This window comes from Condylura cristata, unplaced genomic scaffold (genome assembly GCF_000260355.1).
Source record: "Condylura cristata isolate star-nosed mole 26May11 unplaced genomic scaffold, ConCri1.0 scaffold00017, whole genome shotgun sequence".
NCBI lineage: Eukaryota > Metazoa > Chordata > Mammalia > Eulipotyphla > Talpidae > Condylura > Condylura cristata.
In genome coordinates, this window is record NW_004567118.1 from 29,505,761 (window position 1) to 29,528,192 (window position 22,432).

The following is a 22,432-nucleotide window of genomic DNA, read 5'->3' on the forward strand; positions in this document are numbered from 1 at the left end:
CGGCCCCTCTCCCTCCTGAGAAGTGTCTGTTCAGCTTCTAGCCCTGGTGTCTTTATTTCCCCCAACCCTTCTCAGGGCCATGTTTGCCTTTCAGGCCGGGTCTGTCTTGGTGATGGGGTCTTCACAACAGTCTTGTGCTCCCTTCCTCTCCACCCACCCAAGTCCTGCTCCCGCCCCAGCAGCACACTGTGGTTTGTACGGCACTGTGGCCACGTCCAAACCACACTGTGGTGTTAGAGCGAGGGTGGGGGAGGCACCGCTGAACTTTGGCCCTGACAGGCCACCCTGCAGAAGCAACACAGAAACATCTGGGCCTTGTGACAAACTTCTTGCGAGGTTGCTCGGAGGGGCAAAGAGAGGTGTGAGTGCATTGGGTCGCTCTAAAACTCCCACGGTAATCTCAGGAATACTGATTGCCAGAGACCCTGAGAATAAGTTCTGCCTCCAGAGAGCAAAGTGGATTTTTTGTTGCCCATACCCAGCTTCCCTGGCTCTAGCAGCACAGAAATATTGGCACTGGGAAGAGAGTCTGCCAATACTGGCTGTGCTGCTCCAGGCAGGATGGTCAGAGCTGCCCACAGGGGCTGGGCCCCCGGAAGGCTAAGGAAAGAGAGGGAACCATGTAGGCACTCCAGCGATGTTAGGCTGCAGGCACTGAGCTGAGAGGGATATCTTTATTGTTTTCTGTATAAAAATGTCCATCAGATCGAAGTCAGTGGGGTTGTGGGCATACACTCGTACAGGGAACAGCAAGGACGACAGCCCCAGCAGCCTTTCGACTCTCTCACACAGGCCTTGCTCAGTCACAGGCGATCCACAGGTCCAGGGTGAACAGTGAGAGGGGTCGGAGATGGAAGGCTCATCGAGAGGGTAGCGGAGGGTCAGTGGAGGTCACGAGAGGGCCAGAATCCAGGGTCAGGCTGTCTGGAACAGGAGTAAAATGCACAGCGATGGAGCAAGCCAAAGTGTGTTCCCCAAAGCACTCGTGCCCTCCTGAGCTGACCGCCTGCACTGTGTGTGAGAAGCTTCTCTTCCAAAGTCCCTGCACAGAGTGATGTGTCCTGCTGAGGCCCTCCCCTTCCATCCAAGTGAGCACTTCCTCTCCTGCCCTTCAGCTGTGTAGGGGGAGGAGGACTCCTACCCTGGTCGAAGTTGAGTTTCTTGGCAGGAGGAGTTTCTCCTAGTCCTTCAATATCCACCAGGTCACTGTTGCCGTCCGAGTCATTCAGAGCACTGAGTGTCACATCTGAGGGCAGGGGGCATAAGCTAGGTTCTAGGTTCCCTGACTTACTCCCAGTCTCCCAAAGCTTTGAGCTCTCTCCCTCCTGTACCCCAGCCCCTCTGGGAACCTTCACTAATAGAAGAGAGATCTGCCCTTTGACCCACACCCAACTGTCTCAATGAACCTCAGACAGAACTCTGACCCTTAGGCAGCAACTGCACAGCCCTCACCAGCCTTCTGTTTCTTTATGGGGGGCCCCCCAGCTTCAGGGACACTGGAGCTGCTGGGTGGAGGGGCCGCTGGAGGAGGTGACAAGACACCAGATGCCACCTTCTTGGGCCCTTTCTTGGGTGACTCAGCTGGAAGGGGGATGCCAGAGTCTTCATATACCTTGCGCTTCACGGTGGCTTTTATCTGAGCCCTGAAGAGAGGAGACCAGATTAGGAAAGGAGTCTTTGGAAAGGCTGAGGGAAGAAGGGAGTGGAAGGACAGGAATAATGGGCCACTCTGAAGGAATACTGGGGGGCCTCTAATCAGAGTTCAGCTTTGATAAGATTCTGTTTTTCCTGAAGCTCTGTACTTACTTAAGAGCAGCTGCAGTGTGAAGAGTATAGAGTTCCTAAACTGAGTGGCGAGAAAGGCCCACATCCTTTTCTCTTTTGGGAGAGATGTATGGGTAAGGACAGCTACCAGGTAAACACTGGTGATCTACAGGCAGACTGAAACCTAGTGTATCCCGGTCAGCTAATTCAAAAATCACATCCTTGGAAACATCAGGTCTCCAAAGATCTATATAAATAAGTAGGGAACTCCCATTATCACAGTCAAAGATCATCCCTGGCAACGCAGGCTACTGGTAGGTTCTGATTAACATAGCCTTTCAGCAACTTCTTACCAGTATGGCCATTCTTATAATATTTTTTCAGCACTCAAGGAAATGCTAACAAAACTATCAACAGATTAGGAAAGATGTTGAGCAGGGACTTTCGGAGGAAGATGCAATAATGGGCTTGAAGGGAAAAAGCTGCCCCCCTCCCCTTTCTCTGCCAGCCAACCCTCCCTCACACTGTCCGTTCCTTGATGACACAGCTGATGTGATTAAGATCGTCCCCAAATCGCTTCACAGCAGCCCTCAGCATCTCTATCTCCGTCTCCGTCCACTTGGCACTGTCAGGAGGGGAAAGGGGGATAGCAAAGTGGAAGGAGAGGTGTGGAGCCAGCCCAAAGGCTAAGCATGCCACAGCAACCAGCCTCCTCCCCCCAATCTCTAGGGCCCCTTCCACAAATCCATAGAGGTCGTCCTTAGGAAAGAAATAACTCAGGGGCCTGTGGGAATCCTGAGGACACTCAACCACATCATACTGCAACTACCACCACCTTCGAATACCTCCCCCATCAATGTGGAACAGCTGTAAACAGTCCAGTGAAACCAGTTTAACAAGTAGGGGTCTCATGAACAGAACCCCTGAACATAGCTGCAGCAGTTCAGGGAATTCCATACGATTTGGGGTGGTTGGGCACTGGGGGTTGGCTGGGGAGTGGCAGTTGGGGTCTGCTGGTTCACAGCTGGATAGAGCTGTTTAATGATTCCGTGTAGTGAGCCAGTGTTCTTAATGTCATTCATTCATTCAACAATCATTTATTAAGACCCACTCTGCTTCGCTAGGCAAAAAGGGAAACTAACATCTGTCCCTGCCCTAGAGAGTGTCCATGTCTGTGATCGAGTCCAAGCGTCCGCTCTCAGCCTCCACGTCCCAGCCCGGGATCACGTACCCCGCAGGGGAAGAGTCAGCCACGGGATGCAGCTGCATCGTCAGCTCCCCGAGCTTCGTGAAGGCGGCGCCAGCCGCGGAGAATATCTCCCCGACCTGGGGGCGGGGCAGCATTAAGGGGGGGCCGGCGCACACCCCCCACGCCGTCCCGCCCGGACTCCCTAGCCCCACCCCAGGCTCCGCTCCTGCCCGCCCCCCGCCCGGGGCGGAAGAGCCAGAAGCCAACCGGGGGACCCGCTCTCCCGTGGCCGCCAGGGAGCGCTGTCCGCGAGGGAGGTCGAACCTTTGTGGACGCTGACGTCATGTCCCCGCGCGCCTCCTCACGGAGACGCTGCCGCCGCCGCCACCACGCGAGCCGGGACCACGGAGAGCCGGGCGACCGAACCGCTCCGACTCCCGCGCAGGAAGTCCCGCCTCTCCCCGCCGCTGATTGGCTCAAGCTCGGCGGCGCACAGCTTTGCCAGTCGCAGTCACTGATGTCGCCTCCGCGCACACTAGGAATGAGTGGAAGATACCGCCTCACTTCCGGCCCAGTTTCACTCCACTTCCGTCCTGGGGTCGAGTCTCCCGGTTCCGGGCCGGTTTTCCAAGCCCCGACCAGACCCCCTTTCCCTCAAGCACTGACACAAGACTTAAGAGAGCGTATCTCTTTATTGTGGTACCGCACAAGGCCCCAGCTTCCCTCCAGGGGTCGGTGTCAGATTGGAGAATAAGGATTCAGTCTCTCGCCAGGGAACCCCAGTCCCGCGGAGGGTCCCAGAGTTGGGGGTAGGAAAGTGAGGGCGGGGAGTCTTTAAATAGAGGAAGGGACTGCAGAGGGAAAACGCGACCATGCTCTAGCGCACCATGTATTCCTTGCGCTTATTGAGTCGAACTTGGCAAAATGAGAAGCCTCCCAGGAGGAGGTAAAAGCCCGCGGCGATGAAACAGTTGTAGCTGACTTGCTCGTAAAGGTCGTAAATGTTCTTGGGGCCATTCCTAAGGGGCGGGAATTAGGCAGAGAAGTGTCAGAAATATTAACGGCAGCCATCATTTACCTAGCATTTATTTTGGGCCAGGTTCTGCCCTTAAGCACATTTATTATTATTCACGCCCCTGTGGGGTGAGTTCTCTTGTAGAATCCATTTTGCAGTGGTGGATCAGATACTGAGAAGTAAAATATCTTAGAGATCACACCCAAAGTAGTGGATTTAGGATGACTGCTGAGGTCTGACTTCCAAGACCGCTCCTAACGGTAAACAGAGCAGCTCTCCACACCCAGTTCCTTAGCCTGGGGGCCCCCAGGCATTCAGCCTTCTGTAACATAGTGCTCAAAATTCCCACCTAGATTCAGTCACTTGCCACCAGCCCCCAGCCATGACTTCCCACCTGCATACTCACTCAAAATCTTTTTCCGTGAAGGGGACGTCCTCAATTAGTACAGCGGAATGGACATTGAAAAAGATCCCAAGCATTATCTGAAAAGGGATTGGTAGGCTGTTGAACTTCGTCACCTAGATGAATTCAGGTCACTACCTAAACAACTCCTGCTTATAACTGTTGGTACAACAGAGTTTAAGAATTACCAGAATGAACTGGGATTGGAGTGGCTGATGCTGGATTAGGACTCAATCACCTGGAATAAGGTGTGAGCTGGTGAAAAAGAAACGACAGGGCAAGGACAGGAATAGTGAGCAATTGAGGAACCCTGATTAGCCTCCGCTCCAGAAGCGTGATTATCATGGGACAGGGCAGAGTCAGCGGGGTCGGCACTTCATATAATTTCTTCCCGAAGTGGGAGGCGGTAGAGTTCCGGGGCAACAAGCGCCTCTTTCTCCCACTGCCTTCCTTTCAGCTCAAGCATCTCCCTAGAACCCCGCTCCCCTTCCTTGTACCTTGGACGTAGACTTGGGGCCTTCATATTTACAAGCCCAGAATCTAATTTCAGCCTCCAGCACCACCTTCCTTCCGCCCCGTTCTAGTTCCCCATTCTCAATGTCAGATCTGTCTCGTTCTCCAGCGGCAACTGAGCAGCCGCTCCAGCCTGCCTACTGCTTTCTAAGGAAGGCCTGGAGTCCGCTAGCCCTCCAGCCCTCCAACGCCCAAACCCCTCAGGCCCTCTCCGGTTCACGCCGGGCAGTCCCCTCACCAACATGATCACTCCCCAGACGCTGAGGACGATACCGCAGGCGGCCAGTTTGGGCCCACAGCACAGAAGCGACGCCATGGAGAAGAGAGTCTGGGATCACCCAGTGGAGAGACGAATGGAAAGACGGCGAGACGAAGCCCGAGTCCCCTAGGGCTGAGCAAGTTGGACTTAAGGATCGCTGGGCTGAGGACTGAGCCCCTACGGCCGCGGAGGGGGCGTGGCCTCTGGACGCAACCAGGGTGTCGGGGAAGAGGGAGAGGGGAGGCGCCAAATAAAGAACGCCGGACGCCTCCGGCTCCCTCGGGACTTGGGCGGGAGAAGGAGGTATCTGAAACCGAACAGGTTCCGCTGGAACTGGAACTCATTGATCTTTGTATTTGGGCACAAGTATTGTCCATTTCATGGTCTCCGCCTTTCCAGGTTGGAATGGAGGAAGCCGTCATGTCACGTGACGTAAGTCACGTGACGAGGAACCCGCAGTAGCCCAACCTGGATGACCTGGTCCTTGGTGATGGGCTTTTAGGGCCAGAGGATTGGAGCCATCTCATTTTTTCCCTCTCAAGTAGCTTAGTTTCGGGTAGTGTCCTGTGATGGGGAAATGGTAAGTGAGACATAGAGGTTTTATACCGAAAGAGACCATCTCTATCTATCGCCTCTCCACTCATTTCTGCCTTTAAAAATACTCTGACACAGTACAAGGAGATAGGAGCCTCTTCCCAAGGCCAAATATGCTGTTGTTGCCAGGATACTTTAAAATTGCTGCGGGTTTTGGCATTGGAAATACTTGAGCGACATTTTGTTATACATTTAAAATACTGAATAAGTTTGGAATTTAAATCTAGGAAAAATATGTCTGGTTAAAGTCCTGGGAAAGCAGACTCAGTGAACAAGGTGTGAAGGTGTGTGGTCCTGCTGAATGTATTGGAGAAAGGAATAAGTATTAAAAAATGCCACTGCTTTCTTTCTTTCTTAAAAGTTTTATTTATTTATTTGTACAGAACTGGGGTACAGGCCAGAGGTGCGGAGGGTGAGAGGATTCACCAGGGACAGAGTGGGGAGCAGAACAGGCAGATCAACGAAGTACACTGCTGAGGGGAGCAGAGGGCGGGTCAGAAGAGGTCTGCCACGCCATGTGGATCACCTCCGGGGCAGGTGGGGATCAAACGCATGCGGAAGTGGCTTCAGCTTCATTGTGCTGCGCTTTAACCCGCTGCGCCACCAGGGAGGGCCGCCACTGCATTCTTATTATAAACCAAGAAAACGGATTATAGTCCTTTGATTAGAGTACAAGCTTCAAAAAATATGAGTAGCTAGTCTCCAAAATAAAATTTTGTGTGTGTGTGTGTGTCATCGGTGAGGGACTGATAATGTAATAAATATTCTGGCAACTGGTGTTGTTTGAAGAATACAATTTTACAGTGAGCTTGTTGTACCGGGTCTAGTGAGGACATTGATCACAGCATATAGGAGAGGGGTCATTTTGATTCCAACACTCCACCAGATAAAGAAACACTGTCAGTGGCTAGAATTTTCTGTGTATTCTTTTTCTATTCATTTTGTGTGTATTCTTAGAAGGGTTGTGTAAAATAACTTGGAAACATGGAAACACCCCAGAGTGGTAAGGGGGTTGGAAAAGCGGTCTTGAAAGAGGAACTTTAAATACCTAGTTTGAAACTTGGGAAGGAAGCTATTTTGGGTGAAGGCTTTTATTCTGTTCTAGGAACACCATTCTTACTCAGGGCTTTTGGGGTATGTGTGTGAATAGGAAGAACAGCTATGGTGGGAAAGTTGCCAAAGAACAGAATTGGGAATTTTTAAGTTCAAGCACAAGGTCTAGCTCCTGGGAAAGGAGAATCAGCTGCAGTAATTATAATCTCCAAGTAATCTCTTCCCCTGCTCAGCATTCTCTAGAGGTTTTGGGAATTGAGTCAGTCCCTCAGGCTAGCCACCTGAAGGTACTGCCACTGAGGGCCAAATCCAGCCCACATGCTGTGCATGTCTTTAAAGCAAAGGAAAAGTAGGTGGTTTTTTTTTTTGGCATTTTTATATGACTGATTAAATTGAAAAAATAATATTTTGTGACAGGTTCATAGTTCAAAATCATAAATAAAATTTTATTGGAACAGTTATTAATTTACAAATTTTCTGTAGCTACTTTTGTGTTATAGCAGGAAAGTTGTTTAATTATGAGACTATGGCCTACAGAGAGTAAGGTATTTATTATCTGGCTCATTATTGAAAAGGATTTCTGTCTCCTGGGCTAGTAGAACACTGACTAAAGTGAGTTAGTCAGGGGAGGAAATAGCGCCATAGCAGCAGACTTAGGAAACCATAAAATTCAAGGTGGAAGTGTCAGTTCCAGAGCTGTTCTGAAGTCTTCCAGGTCGGCGCACCTTAGGGTTCAGATAGTGATACTGTTCTCTATGCCGCTGGGCTTCAGGTATTCATAGGGTATGTCAGCTTGCTTATTCCGGGCTATGATCTCCTTCTCCAGAATTTCCAAATCTTTTCTCAGTTGGTTTAGTACAGCATTGGCTTTGCGGCCTGAGAAATACAATTCTTTATGATGGCCCAGAGGCACCTGAAAAAGAACAAAGCATCAGTCAGTTTCTCTTCCGCAGGCAGAAGCAACTAGAACCCAGGCCCTCACTGTCATTTTTTTCCCTCTAACTGTCATTTCCCTTTCTCCAGAGGGCCCTCTTACCATGTCTGGCTGGCGGCGACCCAGATGCCACGTGATGGTCATTTGAAGACAGGCCTGCCGGACATCAGGTAGCGAGCCCATCACAGTGGCCATTGTCACATCTTCCTTGGTGGTGGGTGGGGGCATCCGCATTGTGCATGGGGCATTGGGGACCCAGGCATACCAGTCCAGCTGTGGGAAGAAATTGCAACCCTAGGATCCTGATACATAGGATTTGGATCCCCATTTCCCTTGTACAGTCTGTGCTCCAGACATTTGCCTTCAAGGACTTAAGCTTTCAGTGTCCATACCTGACCCTGGTTGATGGCTGAGTGCTGGACAGTGCACGTGAAGACACACATGGTAAGGAAATGACAGAGTTGCTTCAGGGACTGTAAGGAGACAGGAAAACCTATGCAGGAAAGGAATAGGATTTAGAGGTTACAACATAAGAGGAGACAAATGAAGACTAACAGGGGCGTCTGTATTTTAGAATTGATGGGTGCTTGTTCATTTGTTCTGTTATTCAAGTATGCATCAGACATGAGTTTCAATAAAAGCTCAAACAATATAGTTTGGTTACATTAGGCCAAGTATTTAACTTCTCTGAACCTCAGTTTCTGTACCTGTAAAATGTGAGTTAGATCTTATCTCTTCACTAACATAATATATAGAAGTCACCTGGTATGTGACAAATATTCAATAACCATTATTGTGTGGAGGGGACAGGGGCTAAAAAGACTGCATCATCAAAGATCTTCTGCCTTAAAAAGTGATAAAAATTTAGGGCTTCCTTCTATTCCAAGACTGGAAATGACAAGTATCTGAGTTACAGAGTGAGGAATGAGAGAAGTCATAGATTTCTAGGGTCACAGCCAAGTGAGGCTTCCCATAAGGGTTACCTCAGGCCTCTCATTTTACAATGGAGGTGGGGCCTCAGAAACCCACTAATCCTACTAGTTAAGTGGAACAAATATAATTACTGTCATTTTATAGGCTAAAAAAAAAAAGATAAAACCAGAGATTAAATTGCTTGTCAGGATCCCAGAGTGGGGAAAAGGCAGAGGCTTTCTTTAAACTTGGGTTTCTGACTGCTAATCCCATGCTGTTGATGTTTTAAAGATTTATAGACTTATGTATGTATGCAAAGAAGAATTGGGGTATAGGCCAGAGATGCGGGAGATGAGAGGATTCGGCAGAGACAGTGGTGAGCAAAACAGGTGGGTTTTCTGAAATACAATGCTAAGGGGAGCAGCAGGCAAACTAGGAGAGGTCTGCTGTGGGTTAGCTTCCTGGCCAGAGATCAAACTCAGGTCCTTTCAGTTATAGCACTGAGACTCAACCATCCGATTCTGTTTTTTTAACTGTAGCACATTTCCTCTAAAAAATCTGTTGGGAAAATTAGGCAAAGGTGAGCTGTGAGATCTGAGGAAGGGAGAATAATAGCATTAGCCAGGTGAAAGCTAATATGAATTAAAAAAAATTCTAAATGTAAATACTGTTTGGGGAAAAGCTGGCCAGGGAGCAGAAGAAATGTCTTTTGTGGGGGCGTGTGCAGCCTGAGGGACAGTGCCGAGAGCGACAGGAGAAACTTTGGTCCTGGAAGGGGAGGGTAGTGCATCCAGAGTCTCCAGGGGTGCTGCCTCCTGCATGTTGGTTTACTGCTCACTTAACCCTAGGGCCTGGCTTCCCAGTAAATGTTTTTATCCGCACACCGGCAGAGGCATTGGTGAAAAGTGGAGGGAACAGACTGAAAGATGATTTGAAGCAATGTAGGCTGGCTCACATATGTCAGGGAAAAGTAGGAATCCGACCTGGAAAAGCTCAAGAAAAGGCTATTTCTTTCTCAGAGCTTAAAATGTTGGTGGGGATTGCTTCTTAGCCTGTTGGCCAAGATCAAATGTGAAATGTTGGTGGGGGAATAAAATATTGGTGGTGGCTAGTTCTTAATGGGCAGGGTGGGTGTTGGGGGAAGACTGGATTGGCCAAAGAAATGTGTCCTCCCCAAGGGTAGGACACTGAGTTTGGGTTTGAAGCAAAGCATATACAGTATTGAGTTTGCATCTAGACGTGCCTTGCACTGTGGCAGGGGTGCAGTGTGCCCAGGACTATATGTTCTGTGTGCCAGGCAGGAGAAGAGAGGGAAAGCCAGAGTGGGTCACTATGGGCTGGAGTGGAAAATCCCATTTAGGTAGGACATGAGGCAACCACAAGGAGAGAACTAGATGCTCTACAAGGGCTGGGCAGGTCTCTCAGTGGCCGTGGTTCTGGCCATTTGGGCTTCACACAATAGCAGGTTAGGCTGGGGCAGCAGTGATGGGGGTGGGGGATGGAAGGAAAGGTTGACCGCCAGGGCCTGGGAGGAAGACAATCTGGATATCAAGAATTGTCTAAGGAGGCAGGAGTGGGATTCCGGTGCTTCATCTGTGGAGATGAGGGTGGCCGAAGGGTTGGGGTCATGTTTCAGAAGGGCAGGGCTGAAAAGGGGCTCTGGGCAGTCTTTGAGGCACTGCCAGCTCTGGAGAGGGGTCCTACCTCGGTCCTGGGCCTGGAACAGCCCCATCTCAGTGATCTCCCGACACCAGGCCTGCAGCTCAGGGTCCCCGCTCACGACATCGTCCCCGTGGTAGAAGAGATGGACGATCCCCTCCACATACCTGCCCCGAGAAGGGAGTGAGCCTCTGGCGAGTCGGCTTCCACTTCTCTTTCCTATGGCCTTTACCCAACTTGCTCTTGCTGTCTGAATACAGATTCTTTAAGACTGGTCTTTTGGGACTTTCCTCAACTTTTTTTAAACACCAGTGTAGAAAGGAAGGGAATGTAGGTCATTGGTTTTAGGAACTCCCCATACAAGGTTGATAGTCATTCTTTCTAACAAAGAATGGGTCTTGTTTCTTGATTTTTACAGGTCCCTCACTCTCTTCACACCAGAGACTAGACCTAAACTCACCAGACCCAGTCTCCTACTTTCAGGCCCTCCCCACTGACTCCTCACTCACGCCCGTCTCCCCAGGACCGAATCTCAGCTCTTCCGTCTGGACCTTGCAGTGTCTATGTTCATTCTGTCCCACACTGACCTCGGGCCAGAACCCCGCTCGCCCCCTCCCCAGACCTCTCCAATGCTAGCCCCACTCTCACCCACCGGGCAATGATCTCCCAGAGGCGTAAAGCATCATGGACATAGTGAGCTTTGGGGATCTCCAGCAGGCCCCGGTCAGCCAGATCATGCGGAGGGCAGAGGGAGTGGTAGGTCAGCTGAGCCAAGGACCGCCGGAGCACCTCTATGTGCCCCCCTCCGCCTGTGCTCACCGTCTGGGTAAAGAGAGGAGAACACAGGCATACTATATGAGGGGTTCAGGTGTGGGGTTTTCACATTTAAAGACGGGGGTAGAAAGGGAGGTGCTTGTGGGGTCTAAGGACAATCACCCAGGTTGGCCTGGGGTCTTGAACGCAGCAGGAGGCCCCAGACAACTGAGTGATGCAGCAGCCCACACCCCGTTCCCTCCTTACTTTATCAAATATGCCTCCATCTGAAATGAGTTGTGCCCGAGCTCGGGTGTTGATTTCCATGGTGTAGCGGATGTGCGGCATCAGGAGCTGGGATGGAGCAAGGAGGGTGGGTAATGGGGGCTGTGCCTGGGCTTTCCGTGTGTGTGTTTGGGGTTGGTGCCTTCTCTCCCTTGATGCTCCCTTTGCCTCTGATCATTCATTCTCATTCTTTCCGCAGTACCCCTCTGGTTCATCCTCCATGGCCAAATATACAGGATTTCAGTTCACCCTTTGACGTGAGCTTTGGAACTTGGCCAGGGTAATAGCCCCTGTAAGTGTTAACCTCCTTTGTTAACAAGGGTGATAATGGGGTCTCTTATCTCAGGCACTGTGCTGGCGATTATATGAGTGTGTCGCGTGTTTTGCGTACACAGGAATAGTAGTTGTTCTCAGTTATTTTTGTTAGTGTAGATATCCTTTAGGAGTCAGCCCCTTTTGAGTTCTTTTATACTTCTATCCCTCTCCTAAATTAGCCTCCCTCTCATTGCCAAAGCTATCCCTCCTTTGTCCGCCCCTTTCATGGCTTGGCTTTGGGGGTGGGACCCCCCGTCAGAGTTAGAGGGCCCAGCTGGAGCTGCTACCCACCGAAGCATCAGGGGGGTGTCTGCCGCATCCAGATGAGACATTCAGATCCTTCTTCCCTTTAATAGCTTTTTAGAAAATAGCTTTCCTTAGTATTAAAAATGGCTCTCTGATTCTCACATGAATATCTTTTTATTTCCAACTATTTTGTCTGCATTTCTACCCAGTTTATATGCAGGTGTCCTGCGATGTGGGTATTGACCTAAGCTGATACTGGACGCAGGGCAGCACCCAGGTGACACCGCCGAGGTTCAAGCTCTCAGAGCAGCTCACATTAGTCTGAAACTTTCCTAAAAGTTCATGAAAGATGCTGAGTGGCTGGAGTGTCCACATGAAGAGAGAAGATACCCGCCGCCCAGGGACTCCTAATAGCAGTAGTGATCTTTGCAAGCACCAGTCACTTCTTACCAGGTAGCGTTTAGCCTGTGGTGTGCTATGCTGTGCCTTGTCTGCTAACAGCTCCACTGAGGAGCACGTGCCTGGTAAGTGCTGAGGTCAGGGTCAGATCCAGCAGTCTGAATGCAGAGCCTGCACAGCTGATCTGAGACATTTACAGGCATGGCTCTCCTGGTGGCGACTCAAGTGTTGACCAAGGCATGAAGCTGTTATGCTGAGTGGGGACAGGTAGGAAGAGGGCTGAGCTGGTCAGGGGTCAGTAAGGTAAATCGCTGCTTATCCTATTCAACATGGTGATGTTGGACACCGTGAGATCAATAAAATCCAAGGTATTCTTAACCACACTGATCTCCAGCTTGTCTTTGTTGCCCCACACTCAGAGAGGCCACAGCTACAATACAGTGCCTTGGGGTGTCCCCGGAGGGGTCCACCAGAGGAAACAATTCATTTGTCATTAGTCCTCGGTTGCATATCTTGCCGATACGTCAGGCTTTATCTCCCTACAACTGAACAGCCCATCTTTGTCTCCAAACTGACTTCTCCCATTGTAAATGTTTTCTACAGTTGCTTGGGTTCATAAATTTGTTCCTTGTCTGCCATCTTCCCTGTATCTAAAGGGTTAAAATTTTGAGAGCTTTTTAAAGCAAGGACAAGTCTTATTTTGTTGCCTTCTGCCTAGCAATAGCTACAGACTAAATGTAAAGTGACAGCATTTCTAGGTGAGTACGGCACTCCCATTCTGCAGGACCTGCAAGGGCCCCGGTGTCGCGAAGCTTGGGCCTCTGACTGTTCTGCTCCAGTCTCACACCTAGGCATTCTGAGGCTAGTGTTGCCTCCCTTCACTGAAAGAAATCACTGTTGATTGTTTTCTGTCAGCCACCTTGCCAATGCATGTGGTCATCTTCCTCTTTCCTAGGCACATGTAACAGTTTGGCTGTTCATGTCTTTTGGTCTGTTTCTGCTAGAATCCTCTGCTGGGCGGAACATTTTCTATCAGTCCTATACTGCTATAGGCAGTTTCTTGTGATTTCAAATTCTAGTTGCAGATGTTCTTTGGTTAGTTCTTTGGGCATCTTTTTGGCTAAAGAATAAATCTTCCAAGGCAAGAACACTCTTTTTCTAACAGTATTCTATAATCCAGACCCATTGTTGGGCTGTCAGATATCTGACAATTCTAGAGGGTTCCTTTATCGTAAGTCCTGAAGAAACATTAAGTGACTTGACTTAACTAATAGTTCAAGTCTCAAGATACTGGATCAACCTTTCTTCTCCCCTTTACAAATTGTTACAGAGTTTTTTGCTACTGCAATGTCACAATATCAGGCGGGTTCCTGTCCCTGAGACCTGGGACCTGGAGGGTAGAGGATGTACCTTGAAGATGGGGTGCAGTTCCGGGAGGCACCTCATGGTGGCGACGGCGATGACCTCAGCAACTAGGTGTGTGTTTAGCAGATGATACTGGAGCTCGTGCAGTTGAAAATCTGAATTTCGGACCCAGCACTTTGCCAGGAGCCAAGCAAGTGGGGGATCTGAGGGCAGGAACAATGTTGGGGTGGGGAGACTAGGGCTGGGAGGCTGGAGCTGGGAAAAAGAAATTAAGCATGTATTGAGCTCCTCCGCAGATGACATTATGCTCCTCATTCTGGAAGAAACCAACCAAATTAAGACACTTCCCTTTCTGGAGGCTGTAACCTAGTTGGAGGGTTGAGGACCTCAGTAGACTTGGCACCTGCCAGTGCCCTGATGGTTGCCCTCAATGCAGAAGTCAGAAGCCGCGAATGGCATCTGAGTAAGGATGGGGAAATGGAAAAGGGAAGCCGGATATGTGTGCTAATTGACTGTTCACACTGACTGACTGTTGAGAACTGTAGGCTAGATATTCCAGAAAAGAGAGCTATTTAGAGTCAGAGGCCACTGACAGATTAGTAGTGATTCTTCTTTTTCTTAAAGATTTATTTACTTAAGTATAGAAGAACTGGTGTCAGTCAGAGGTGCAGGGAGTGAGAGGATTCACCAGAGACAGAGCGGAGAGCAGGACAGATTGAGTGTAATACACTGCTGAGGGGAGCAGCGGGGAAAGACTGGGGAGGGCTGCTGCACCATGTGGTCAGCTCCCTGGCCTGATCAAACTGACGTGGAGGTTACAGTGCTGAGACTTAACTCTTACACCACCAGGATGCCCTAAGCAGTGACTCTTAAGGTGTGTTCCCAAATAGTAGCGTCAGGATCACTTTGGAACTTATTAGAAATGCAAATTCTCAGCCCCTGCCCCAGGCCTACTGAATCAGAAAATCTGGTGGTGGGACCAGGCAACCTTTGTTTTAACAAGTCCTTCTGGTGATTCTGATGCACAATGAAGTTAGATCTGCTGGGTATAGGATGAGACTCCTAAAGGCCCTATGACTCTTGAACAAGTCCTTCCAGTTGGATGAGTCAGGGGAAGCTAGGCTGTGAGCAGAGTGGCATAAGGACAGGTCTCATTGTATGAGGAAAGAGTTTGAGAGCCAAGATTCAGGAGCTAGGCCCTTGGCAGGGGATATTGAGAGGACAGAGAACAGTGTTGGCAGGGGACGCCCAGGGCACCCCACCTGGATGACCATGGGTAGCAGCTTCCCATCGGGTTCCAGCTTCAGCATGATGAGGGGGGCGGCCAGGTACTGCTGCTCTCCGCGGATGATGTTGCCTGGAATTCCATCGAGCAGGATGTAGTCAGCCTCAAACAGGGAGCCTTGCTGAAGAAGGAGGAGTTATGTATAGCTCAAGGTCAGAGTCGAGCTCCAGAGGGCCAGGGAGGGGTGGGGGGTGTTCAAAGATGTTTATCCACATCAGTACAGAGTCTTGGTGGCAGAGCTAGAGCATCTGGTACATTTTGTCTCGCTTTAAATGAAGCAGTGGCCTGGTGAGGTCGAAGTCTTGCAGGGATGTGTGGTAGCTATTCTTAGTTTGGAACCGGATTTGCCCAGTTTGCATTACTAGCATTGGAAACTGCCCCTTTGTGAAGACAGTGAGTCTCCTTTCCTGTCATGCCCATGATTCCCCTGATCCCTGTTCTTCGTGTTTGGCTTCTACCAACTCAGCAAACGCCTTCACTTCTTGATCCTATCACTTCCTATCTAAATATTCCACTGAGGTTTCCCTAGCCACCATTATCACTGAATCCAGCAAAGGCATGAACACATTCACACCTTGCCTGCCTCATCCTCACAGCTCATCCCTTCCAAACCAGCCTCCTTCAGGGAACCTTCCCATCCTTGCAGCTGGGTGGAGCATTCTTCTACATTTCCTCAACCCAGCACACTGTGTCCAGAGCACTGATACTAGCCAGGAAATGTAATTATCCCTAACAACCCTGACCTCTTCTGTGCTCTAGGAATCCATCCTTTTTCTCTGTTAGAGGAGAGCTCCTTACAGATTTCCCTACATGCTTTATCTCTGGGTGTTCCAGGGCAAGATGCTACACGTAGGTGCACTGGCTGCCACATTCTCCCTTCATCTTTGGTCTCTACCCTTTATTGCTGCTTCTCTCCATATACAAGGAGAGCAAGGCAAGGTGGGAGGGGGTACCTGCAGTTCTTTCTGTAACTGAGCCCGAAGTTCCTCCATTCCAGGGGGCAGCACCAGCCTGGAGGGCAGAGAGGCGGAGCGTCTCAACAGCATGGGGTTGACACCGTTGAGGAACTGGTAGCCGAAAAACTCATCATCCTGCCAGCACTGACGGACCTTTTCTGTGGGGTTGAGGGTGGAGTGTAGAAAGAGAATATTTACCTCAGCTCAAATGTCCTTCTCCTCTAGTCTCCACCCCAGTGGTTCAGGTCTATGACCACTGTAAATCCAGCCCCATCTTGAGGTCTCTGAGAGATGATGAGACCCCATAGGTCTCAGCGGAGTAGGAATTAGGCAACACTATGGAGTGCAAAGTCATCAAAGGGGCATCAGGAGGTTTATCAAGACCCGGGGAAACCACTGACCAGCTAGGGCACTCTTCTGGCCCCAGAAGATCTGATCAAAATCCTCCAGGCGGTTCCAGGAGCTCAGAAGGGTATAAACACGCTTGAGGACATTCTCCAGAGCCCTAGGATAGTGTTGAGGCATGAACACCTGGCCCTTGGTCCCTCACCATGCACTATCATTCTTGGTTCTCCCGGCTCTTCTTTCACTTTAAGCTCTAGGATTTTTCTTACCCTGCCTTCTGTGTCCATTCAAAGTCCAGCTTCTTCTCCTGATGGAATCTCATATTTGGAGGTAGGTCCTCCTCAGAGCTGGCAGCTATCGTCAGAGGTAACCCTTCCTTCCAGGTGGCCCAGCTAGGAGATGGGGACAGAGTTTCAGTGGGCTATCCAGGTCAGTGGTGGAGCAGGGAGGGGCGGGCTATAGGGGAGAGCCTGTGAACAGGTGGTCACCAGTATGTTTGTTGTCTTTCCTTCAGTTCCTTTTCTCGATGCTTCTGGAATATGTCCAATGCATTGTTCCCTGCCAGACGTGCTGGGGAGACAAGAAGATTGGCCACACTGTTTTGTGTGGTCTTGTATCCCCCCTGCTTGTCCTCATCTTCCTTTCATTATCGTAGTCCATGTGGTCAGTCACACTCTGCGACTTTTATCACAGACTGTCAATGGAGTCCCCAGACACATTTATCCCACTTTGGCCAACCTTATCCTCTTGGTTTCATTTATCTCAGCCCATTCATTGCCTTGACACAAAAATCTTTTTTTGCTACCCTGTCCTGTCCCTTAACTCATCCTCCCCTACCTGATCCTATATCAATAGTTATGATTGCATCAATCCCCTTAATTAAGGTGATAAAAGCTTAATCACTCGTATGCCCACACCTAGTTTAGTGTATATTGCTTTGGTTCATTTCACCTGTCTTGAATCTCAAGTGCCACACCTTTAACTGTCTCCTAGCCCTTGGAAACCAGCTGTGCTTGCTTTCTCCACTTGGCCTCACTTTTCTTATGACTTATCGCCATAGTTGGTATTTGTTGACTTGTTCCTTCACTTACCTGTCCTTGTCGTCATTGTCTAGAAGTCACACTTCACATTTCATCTTTAGCTGTCCTTGTTCTCAGTTTTGTCTCTAGCTATCTCTCTTGTTTCCCATGGAAGCCAAGTTCAGTATCTGCTGTCCTCCCGCACCCTCTCCTCAGTTATCTTCCATGTTTTTGCAGCCAGACCTCCTCTCCAGAGTCACTGTTTTTTGCTAATGTGGCTATCTCCTTAGGGAAGTCCACCATCTCCTATTCCACGAGCACTCCTCACCTGTCTTTGCCCTAACTTGTTTCCTGTCATATAGACATCTTTCTGCATTTACTCTGGTTTTCAGTTTTTCTTAATGCAGCATCTCCTCTTCCTGTCACATCTTCAGAGACAGTCTCCTTCCCTGGCTCGCAGCCTTTTAAATTTTACTGGTAACTCTGGGATTTTATTACCAGTCTCCCGATACCTGCCCTCACACTAAACCTGCTGAGCCCCACTTTGGTCCAGTCCTTTCTGACCTTCCTCAGTCCTGTTCCCCCGAAGCCTGGCACCGCTTTCCCGCCCTGCTCCTCACCGGTGCCCTCGGGCAGGCTCAGCACGTCCTGGCCCTGCACCCAGCGGTAGCACGGGAAGGTGGCCTCCGCGCGGTCTCCGGGCCCCTGCACGGTGATGCGGTCGCAGAACCACGCGTCGTCCACCAGGGAGTGGTATTTGCGCAGCTTCACGAACTGCAGCGGCCCCAGGTCCTCGCAAACGTGGCGCTCGAACTCCTCCTCCTGCGGGAGCCAGAGCCCCGCGGCCAGAGTTAGTGGCCGGGGCCGGGGAGGGGCGCCTGGCCCGGGCTGGGGCTGGCGGGTTGCCGGGGAGGGGCGGGGAGCTCCGTGGGGTCTCGCTGGGCCCACGTCTCCCGACACCGCACCCCTCGTCGCTCCTCGGGACACTGCGCCGTGGGTGCTGGACGCCCCATCGCGAGGCCGAGGAGCGGGCGCGGGCACCGCCGGCCCCGAGTGGATGGGCGAGCGGCACCACTCCGCCTGCATCAGCGGAGCTGGCACCTGCGGCGCTCCGGGAGGAGCGTCCCGTTTGCCCTCGGATCCCGAGCGGTCACTGACTCGGGCGTCCTGGGGGGCGGCTGGAGGCTGGGAGCGCCGGGGCCGGGCGGGGGGAGGTGGAGGGGGGCTGAGCCCCGCCCAGCCTCTGCCCAGGCTGCACGGCTGGCTGGCAGTGCCCGCGGGCGCCGCCAGGTGTGCGGTGGCACCCCTGGCGCCCGCCCCGCCGGCCCCCCAGGTGGCGGAAGCCCTCCCGCGGCGAGCCCAGCCCGGTCGGGGCCGGGACTCCGGGTCCTGCCCGCTGACCTCGCCGCGCGCCGGCCGCAGATACAGCTCCAGCTCCGCCTCCCCGCGCGCCCCGACCAGCCACAGCTGCACGCGGTTGTGGGACCCCGAGAAGATCCAGGCCCCGGTGGCCACGCGGATGCTGTAGATGCCCATGGTGGCCCCTGGCTGCTTAGACTGGGGGGAGGCCGGCTCTGTGCGATTCTCTGAACCGCCCAAGGCCTCCAGCGGCTGTCTAGGCGCCTGAGGGTCAGTCCCGGACCTTTAAAGATGGGTCTGGGTCCCGCCCTCCTCTCCAATTTTAGGCGCTCCCAAGTCCCCGCCCCAGACTAGCCCGAACCTGCCAGCTGTCGAGCAAGCTGTGGGGAAGGAACACTTCTCTAGGTCGGAGTTTGACTGCGGGAGGATAAAGGGGCCCTGGTCTGGGCAAGGCCCAGAGGATGGATGGATGTTCCAGGTTTTCTCAGGACCCCCCCAGGGGAAGCCTGGGTGTCAAGCAACTTGGGGCTGGAGGGAGCAAGGATGTGGCCATTTCTCGAAGTCTCCTTGCATTTTGGAGAGCTAGGAGGAAGAGGGCATGTGTCCTTTCCCAAAGAAGGAGAAACTTTCTAGTTTCCTGGTTGGCACCAGGGAAAGGCAGTAGGGCCACTCTGCAAGGCCTCGGGAGAGTGCGCAGCGCACCAGGGGTTTTCCAGCCGCTAGCCCCAGTGTGACCCGGTAACTCCTTCAGTTGCTGATTTCTACTGCATTTGAACCCAGTTCTTCAAAAAACAGTCCAAGTGCTCAAGCTGCCTTGAACCTGGAAAAGCAATAGCTCAAAAACTCGCTCCCCCTCTGCCTCAGCCTGCTGCAGACATCTGGTGCACCAGATACAGTGGAACTTCCCTGAGGCAGGGCAGTGAGAGCCTACCTACCCTTGTCCAACCTTCACAGCCAAGCAGAAATGGTTTGGGGCCCCGGCGTTAGGGGGCAGTATAGAGTCACCAGTGTACATAGGTTTGTCCTATGAACTTTTGTTTTTTTCCAGGCGAAACCCCTCTTCCCCTTCAGTATATTTCAGGTTCATTTTTTATTTGGCCTCATCTTACCATCCCTGGTGCCAGCTTTTCCTGGCAGGATTCAGTTTTCTCCCAAAAATTACATGGAAACAATTTTTATTAGGCATGAAGTGCCACTTCTTCTTACCCCTTGTCCTTAAACATCCTCTGGCCCATTCCCATCCCTACCCCCAGCCATTTCCTGGCTCTCAGTCCTCCTGGCTCTCAGGACAGGAAACCCAGAAACAGCTGTGGAGCCAGTGCTGGTTGGGGGCTTTATAAACATTGTAAGGATGATTCAGGGTTCAGGCTTTGTCACTGATGGAGGAGTCAGATGAAGCCTCTTACAGGTCTCTTGCTAGATCTTCTTGGTGTGTGTGGGGGGATGTGTCTGCTGGCCTGGGTGGGGCGGGGTGTCAGGGCAAGGTAAATCCACTTTCTTGACCCAGAACCTCAAAAATGACTTAGTATATTGGTTATAAGAGTGAGGTTGGGAATAAGAAGGGTTCTAATCCTGCCTTCCAACCTGTAGACCTCATCAAAGTGTCTGGTCCTTATTGGGTGCCATTCCCCTTTTTTCTTGGAGGTCTCCTCCCACCTATGTTCTGTGCTCAGGGCTGGTTGTCTTCCACTTGCCTGTCCAAAGTTCCTCAGTTTGGGGGATGATTCTGTTTAGTAATAGCCAAATAAAGTGACTCACATTCCAGTCTGTGTGGTAGCTGGATCTGGCCTTTCAATGCTGTTTTATTTTTTGCCTAGAGAACTTGTTTTGTACCTATTTCCAAAACCACCCCATCTTTCAGCCTGCTTCTATGTGTGTTGTGATACCATTTCTGCCCTCTCTAGTGGAGAGTCACTGGGCAGTGTAGGAGTGGGATGTATGGAAGGTCAGGGTGTGTGGGGTGAATACTTAAGTACAATAATCCAAGCTACTACATGTGCTGAGTAAGTTAATGCATTTAAAACAGCTAGAAAATACCAGGCCCCTAATCTCTTTATGTATTAACTGCTGTTAGTCTATTCTTTACAGACTGAAAACAATTTCTAACTGAATGTCAGCCTCACTCCTGGAAAATTCTCTGCCTTTCCCCACCACACATTGTTTTTGTACGTCCTTCCAATGGTCCTAGCCTCCCATAGGGGTCTTATTCTGTATGGTCCTCCTTCCCACAGTTTTTTTTCTTTTTCCTTTTAAAGCACATACACTAAGTTGGGGAAATATAATTAAAAACAAATTTTTACAACCTAGAAAACCTATCCACAAAAAAATTGTAGAGAAAGAAAACAGTTTGATTGTCTAATAGACATTAAACTAGAATATGATGCACGTCACAAGCAATTGTGAAGAGACTCTGAGGCCCCCCAAAATCACCCTTTTCTGCAGTCAAGCGCAGATACAAGCCTTAACACACGTGCTGAACAGTCAGTAACTAGTCCTCAAGAAAGGGACCGGCATCCTCACCTGCTTCATCCCAACTGCCACGGCCACTGGTGGTGGTCTGTGTTACTAATAGGCGTAAGCAAGGGAAAAACAAAGTTCCCATCTTTATGGCAGCAGGTAGTTTTGCAACTTTGAGCAAGGCACCCACCTTAGGCTCCTGCCCTCCCACAGAAACTGGCAAGGGGGAGTGCTATCTCCCTTGATGTTTATATTTCAAAGACTCCCAGGTCCCTGGGAAAGACATTCCTGGGTCATAAAGCTGGTCAGAGGCTTGGTTAGCTTCTAAAAAGATGTAGGCGTTTTTTTTTTTTTTTTTTTTTTTTTTTTTCAGAGACAGAAAAAGAGCAAGGTTTCTGAAGTCTATGTCCTTGGAAAGGGAAGGGAGGGAGCAGCCTGGTAGCTTCAACGGGGAGAATGAAGCCTCTATTTTAACGTTTTTATTTGTTATTACAAACACCATTTTATTCTTGTGTTTGCCCCAGGAAGGGCCTAGGGCTTGGTTTTGCCCCTGCCCTTTGCAATGGGGAAGCCCACACACGTGCTTCAAAGCTAAACTCTCCTGTCAGACTCCCAGCCGCTGTTTCCTGAGCCAGTAGTGGCCTTCCACACTCCCATTACCTCTCTCTGCAGAACAGCCTAACTGCTCCAGCAAGGCCACTCCACTCTCACTCGTGATACTTGATACATGATGCCTCCAGGCTGGAGTGAGGGGGCGGGCCTTACCTGCCTGCAGGGTGACAAGTATTTCCCAAAACACAAGATGTTTCCACTCCCTTCCTTTCTCCGCTGCCCCTGTGGCTCATACTGCAGACAGGGTAGAAGGCATCTCCGCATCCCCGCTACACAAGTGTTTGCTGCTCATAGCTGGCTTCATCCAAGTGTGTTTGTGCCTTGGACAAATTGGACCCGTAGATGTGGCGTGATAGACGCTGTCACTTTAAATTCTGTGCACAGAAGCTGTGACTCCAGGGTGGAAACTGTATCATCTGTTTTTCCAGTGACTGGTACCCACCCACGCCTGTCTGTAGGAGTCCAGCACTTGCCTCTCAGCCCTGCCGCTTGCTTCTGCCCTTGTTCTGTGGTGTACCTGGGGAACATGAGCCGTGTGAGCAGGGACCCTTCCTGAGTCAAGACAGTGACAAACACTGGGGCTTGCAAACTCCTAGTTCGCAGAGGCTCAGGTGTGACTGTGCCAGGGCCAGGGCTAGCCTCAGACTTTTTTTTTTTTTAAAAAGATTTATTTATTTGTGCATACAGAACTGGGGTACAGGCCAGAGGCTCAGGGGCGGTGAGAGGCTTCACCAGAGACAG

The 22,432-nt window shown here is 50.8% G+C and overlaps 3 protein-coding genes across 7 annotated transcripts; all 3 read right to left on the bottom strand.

The window, feature by feature from the left end:
• Positions 1 to 655: 655 nt before the first annotated feature.
• On the bottom strand, positions 656 to 3,424 carry LOC101624341 (chromosome unknown open reading frame, human C17orf49). 5 transcript variants are annotated; one of them, XM_004684696.2, is made up of 6 exons: positions 3,278 to 3,416; positions 2,996 to 3,090; positions 2,288 to 2,389; positions 1,453 to 1,643; positions 1,142 to 1,246; positions 656 to 920 (listed from the first exon to the last, which is right to left on the bottom strand). In XM_004684696.2, exons 1-6 carry the CDS (start codon positions 3,296 to 3,298, stop codon positions 916 to 918), a joined length of 519 nt encoding a protein of 172 aa, XP_004684753.1. In that variant the 5' UTR covers positions 3,299 to 3,416; the 3' UTR covers positions 656 to 915. The 5 variants fall into 5 exon arrangements, with proteins under 5 accessions (XP_004684753.1, XP_004684752.1, XP_012581447.1 ...); XM_004684695.2 differs by having other exon boundaries at positions 656 to 924; XM_012725993.1 differs by lacking the exon at positions 2,288 to 2,389 and having other exon boundaries at positions 656 to 924; positions 3,278 to 3,424.
• A 202-nt stretch (positions 3,425 to 3,626) lies between these two features.
• On the bottom strand, positions 3,627 to 5,345 carry RNASEK (ribonuclease, RNase K). Its single transcript, XM_004684698.2, has 3 exons — positions 5,123 to 5,345; positions 4,375 to 4,451; positions 3,627 to 3,972 (listed from the first exon to the last, which is right to left on the bottom strand). Exons 1-3 carry the CDS (start codon positions 5,198 to 5,200, stop codon positions 3,831 to 3,833), a joined length of 297 nt encoding a protein of 98 aa, XP_004684755.1. The 5' UTR covers positions 5,201 to 5,345; the 3' UTR covers positions 3,627 to 3,830.
• A 1,912-nt stretch (positions 5,346 to 7,257) lies between these two features.
• LOC101625106 (arachidonate 12-lipoxygenase, 12S-type) lies at positions 7,258 to 18,799 on the bottom strand. The gene is made up of 14 exons (XM_012726085.1): positions 18,212 to 18,799; positions 17,884 to 18,085; positions 16,733 to 16,814; positions 16,514 to 16,636; positions 16,301 to 16,404; positions 15,897 to 16,057; positions 14,921 to 15,064; positions 13,704 to 13,913; positions 11,316 to 11,402; positions 10,948 to 11,117; positions 10,341 to 10,462; positions 8,117 to 8,217; positions 7,827 to 7,997; positions 7,258 to 7,703 (listed from the first exon to the last, which is right to left on the bottom strand). The coding sequence occupies exons 1-14, from the start codon at positions 18,797 to 18,799 to the stop codon at positions 7,524 to 7,526; spliced, it is 2,445 nt and encodes an 814-aa protein (XP_012581539.1). The 3' UTR covers positions 7,258 to 7,523.
• Positions 18,800 to 22,432: the final 3,633 nt, after the last annotated feature.

Bases quoted from the DNA above. Each gene is read 5' to 3' on its own strand.
- LOC101625106 (XM_012726085.1), bottom strand. From the start codon at position 18,799: ATGGGCATCTACAGCATCCGCGTGGCCACCGGGGCCTGGATCTTCTCG. The intron at 16,815-17,883 runs GTGAGGAGCAGG...TTGTCTCCCCAG, and splicing joins GAGCCTGCCCGAGGGCACCG to CACGTCTGGCAGGGAACAAT. The intron at 15,065-15,896 runs GTACCCCCTCCC...CTCCTTCTTCAG, and splicing joins AGTTACAGAAAGAACTGCAG to CAAGGCTCCCTGTTTGAGGC.
- RNASEK (XM_004684698.2), bottom strand. From the start codon at position 5,200: ATGGCGTCGCTTCTGTGCTGTGGGCCCAAACTGGCCGCCTGCGGTATC. The intron at 4,452-5,122 runs GTGAGGGGACTG...ATCCCTTTTCAG, and splicing joins TCTGGGGAGTGATCATGTTG to ATAATGCTTGGGATCTTTTT. The intron at 3,973-4,374 runs GTGAGTATGCAG...CCCGCCCCTTAG, and splicing joins TTCACGGAAAAAGATTTTGA to GAATGGCCCCAAGAACATTT.
- LOC101624341 (XM_004684695.2), bottom strand. From the start codon at position 3,298: ATGACGTCAGCGTCCACAAAG. The intron at 1,644-2,287 runs GTGAGGGAGGGT...TCCTCTCTTCAG, and splicing joins GTCATCAAGGAACGGACAGT to GGCTCAGATAAAAGCCACCG. The intron at 925-1,141 runs GTAGGAGTCCTC...CTCCTGTTCCAG, and splicing joins GAAACTCAACTTCGACCAGG to ACAGCCTGACCCTGGATTCT.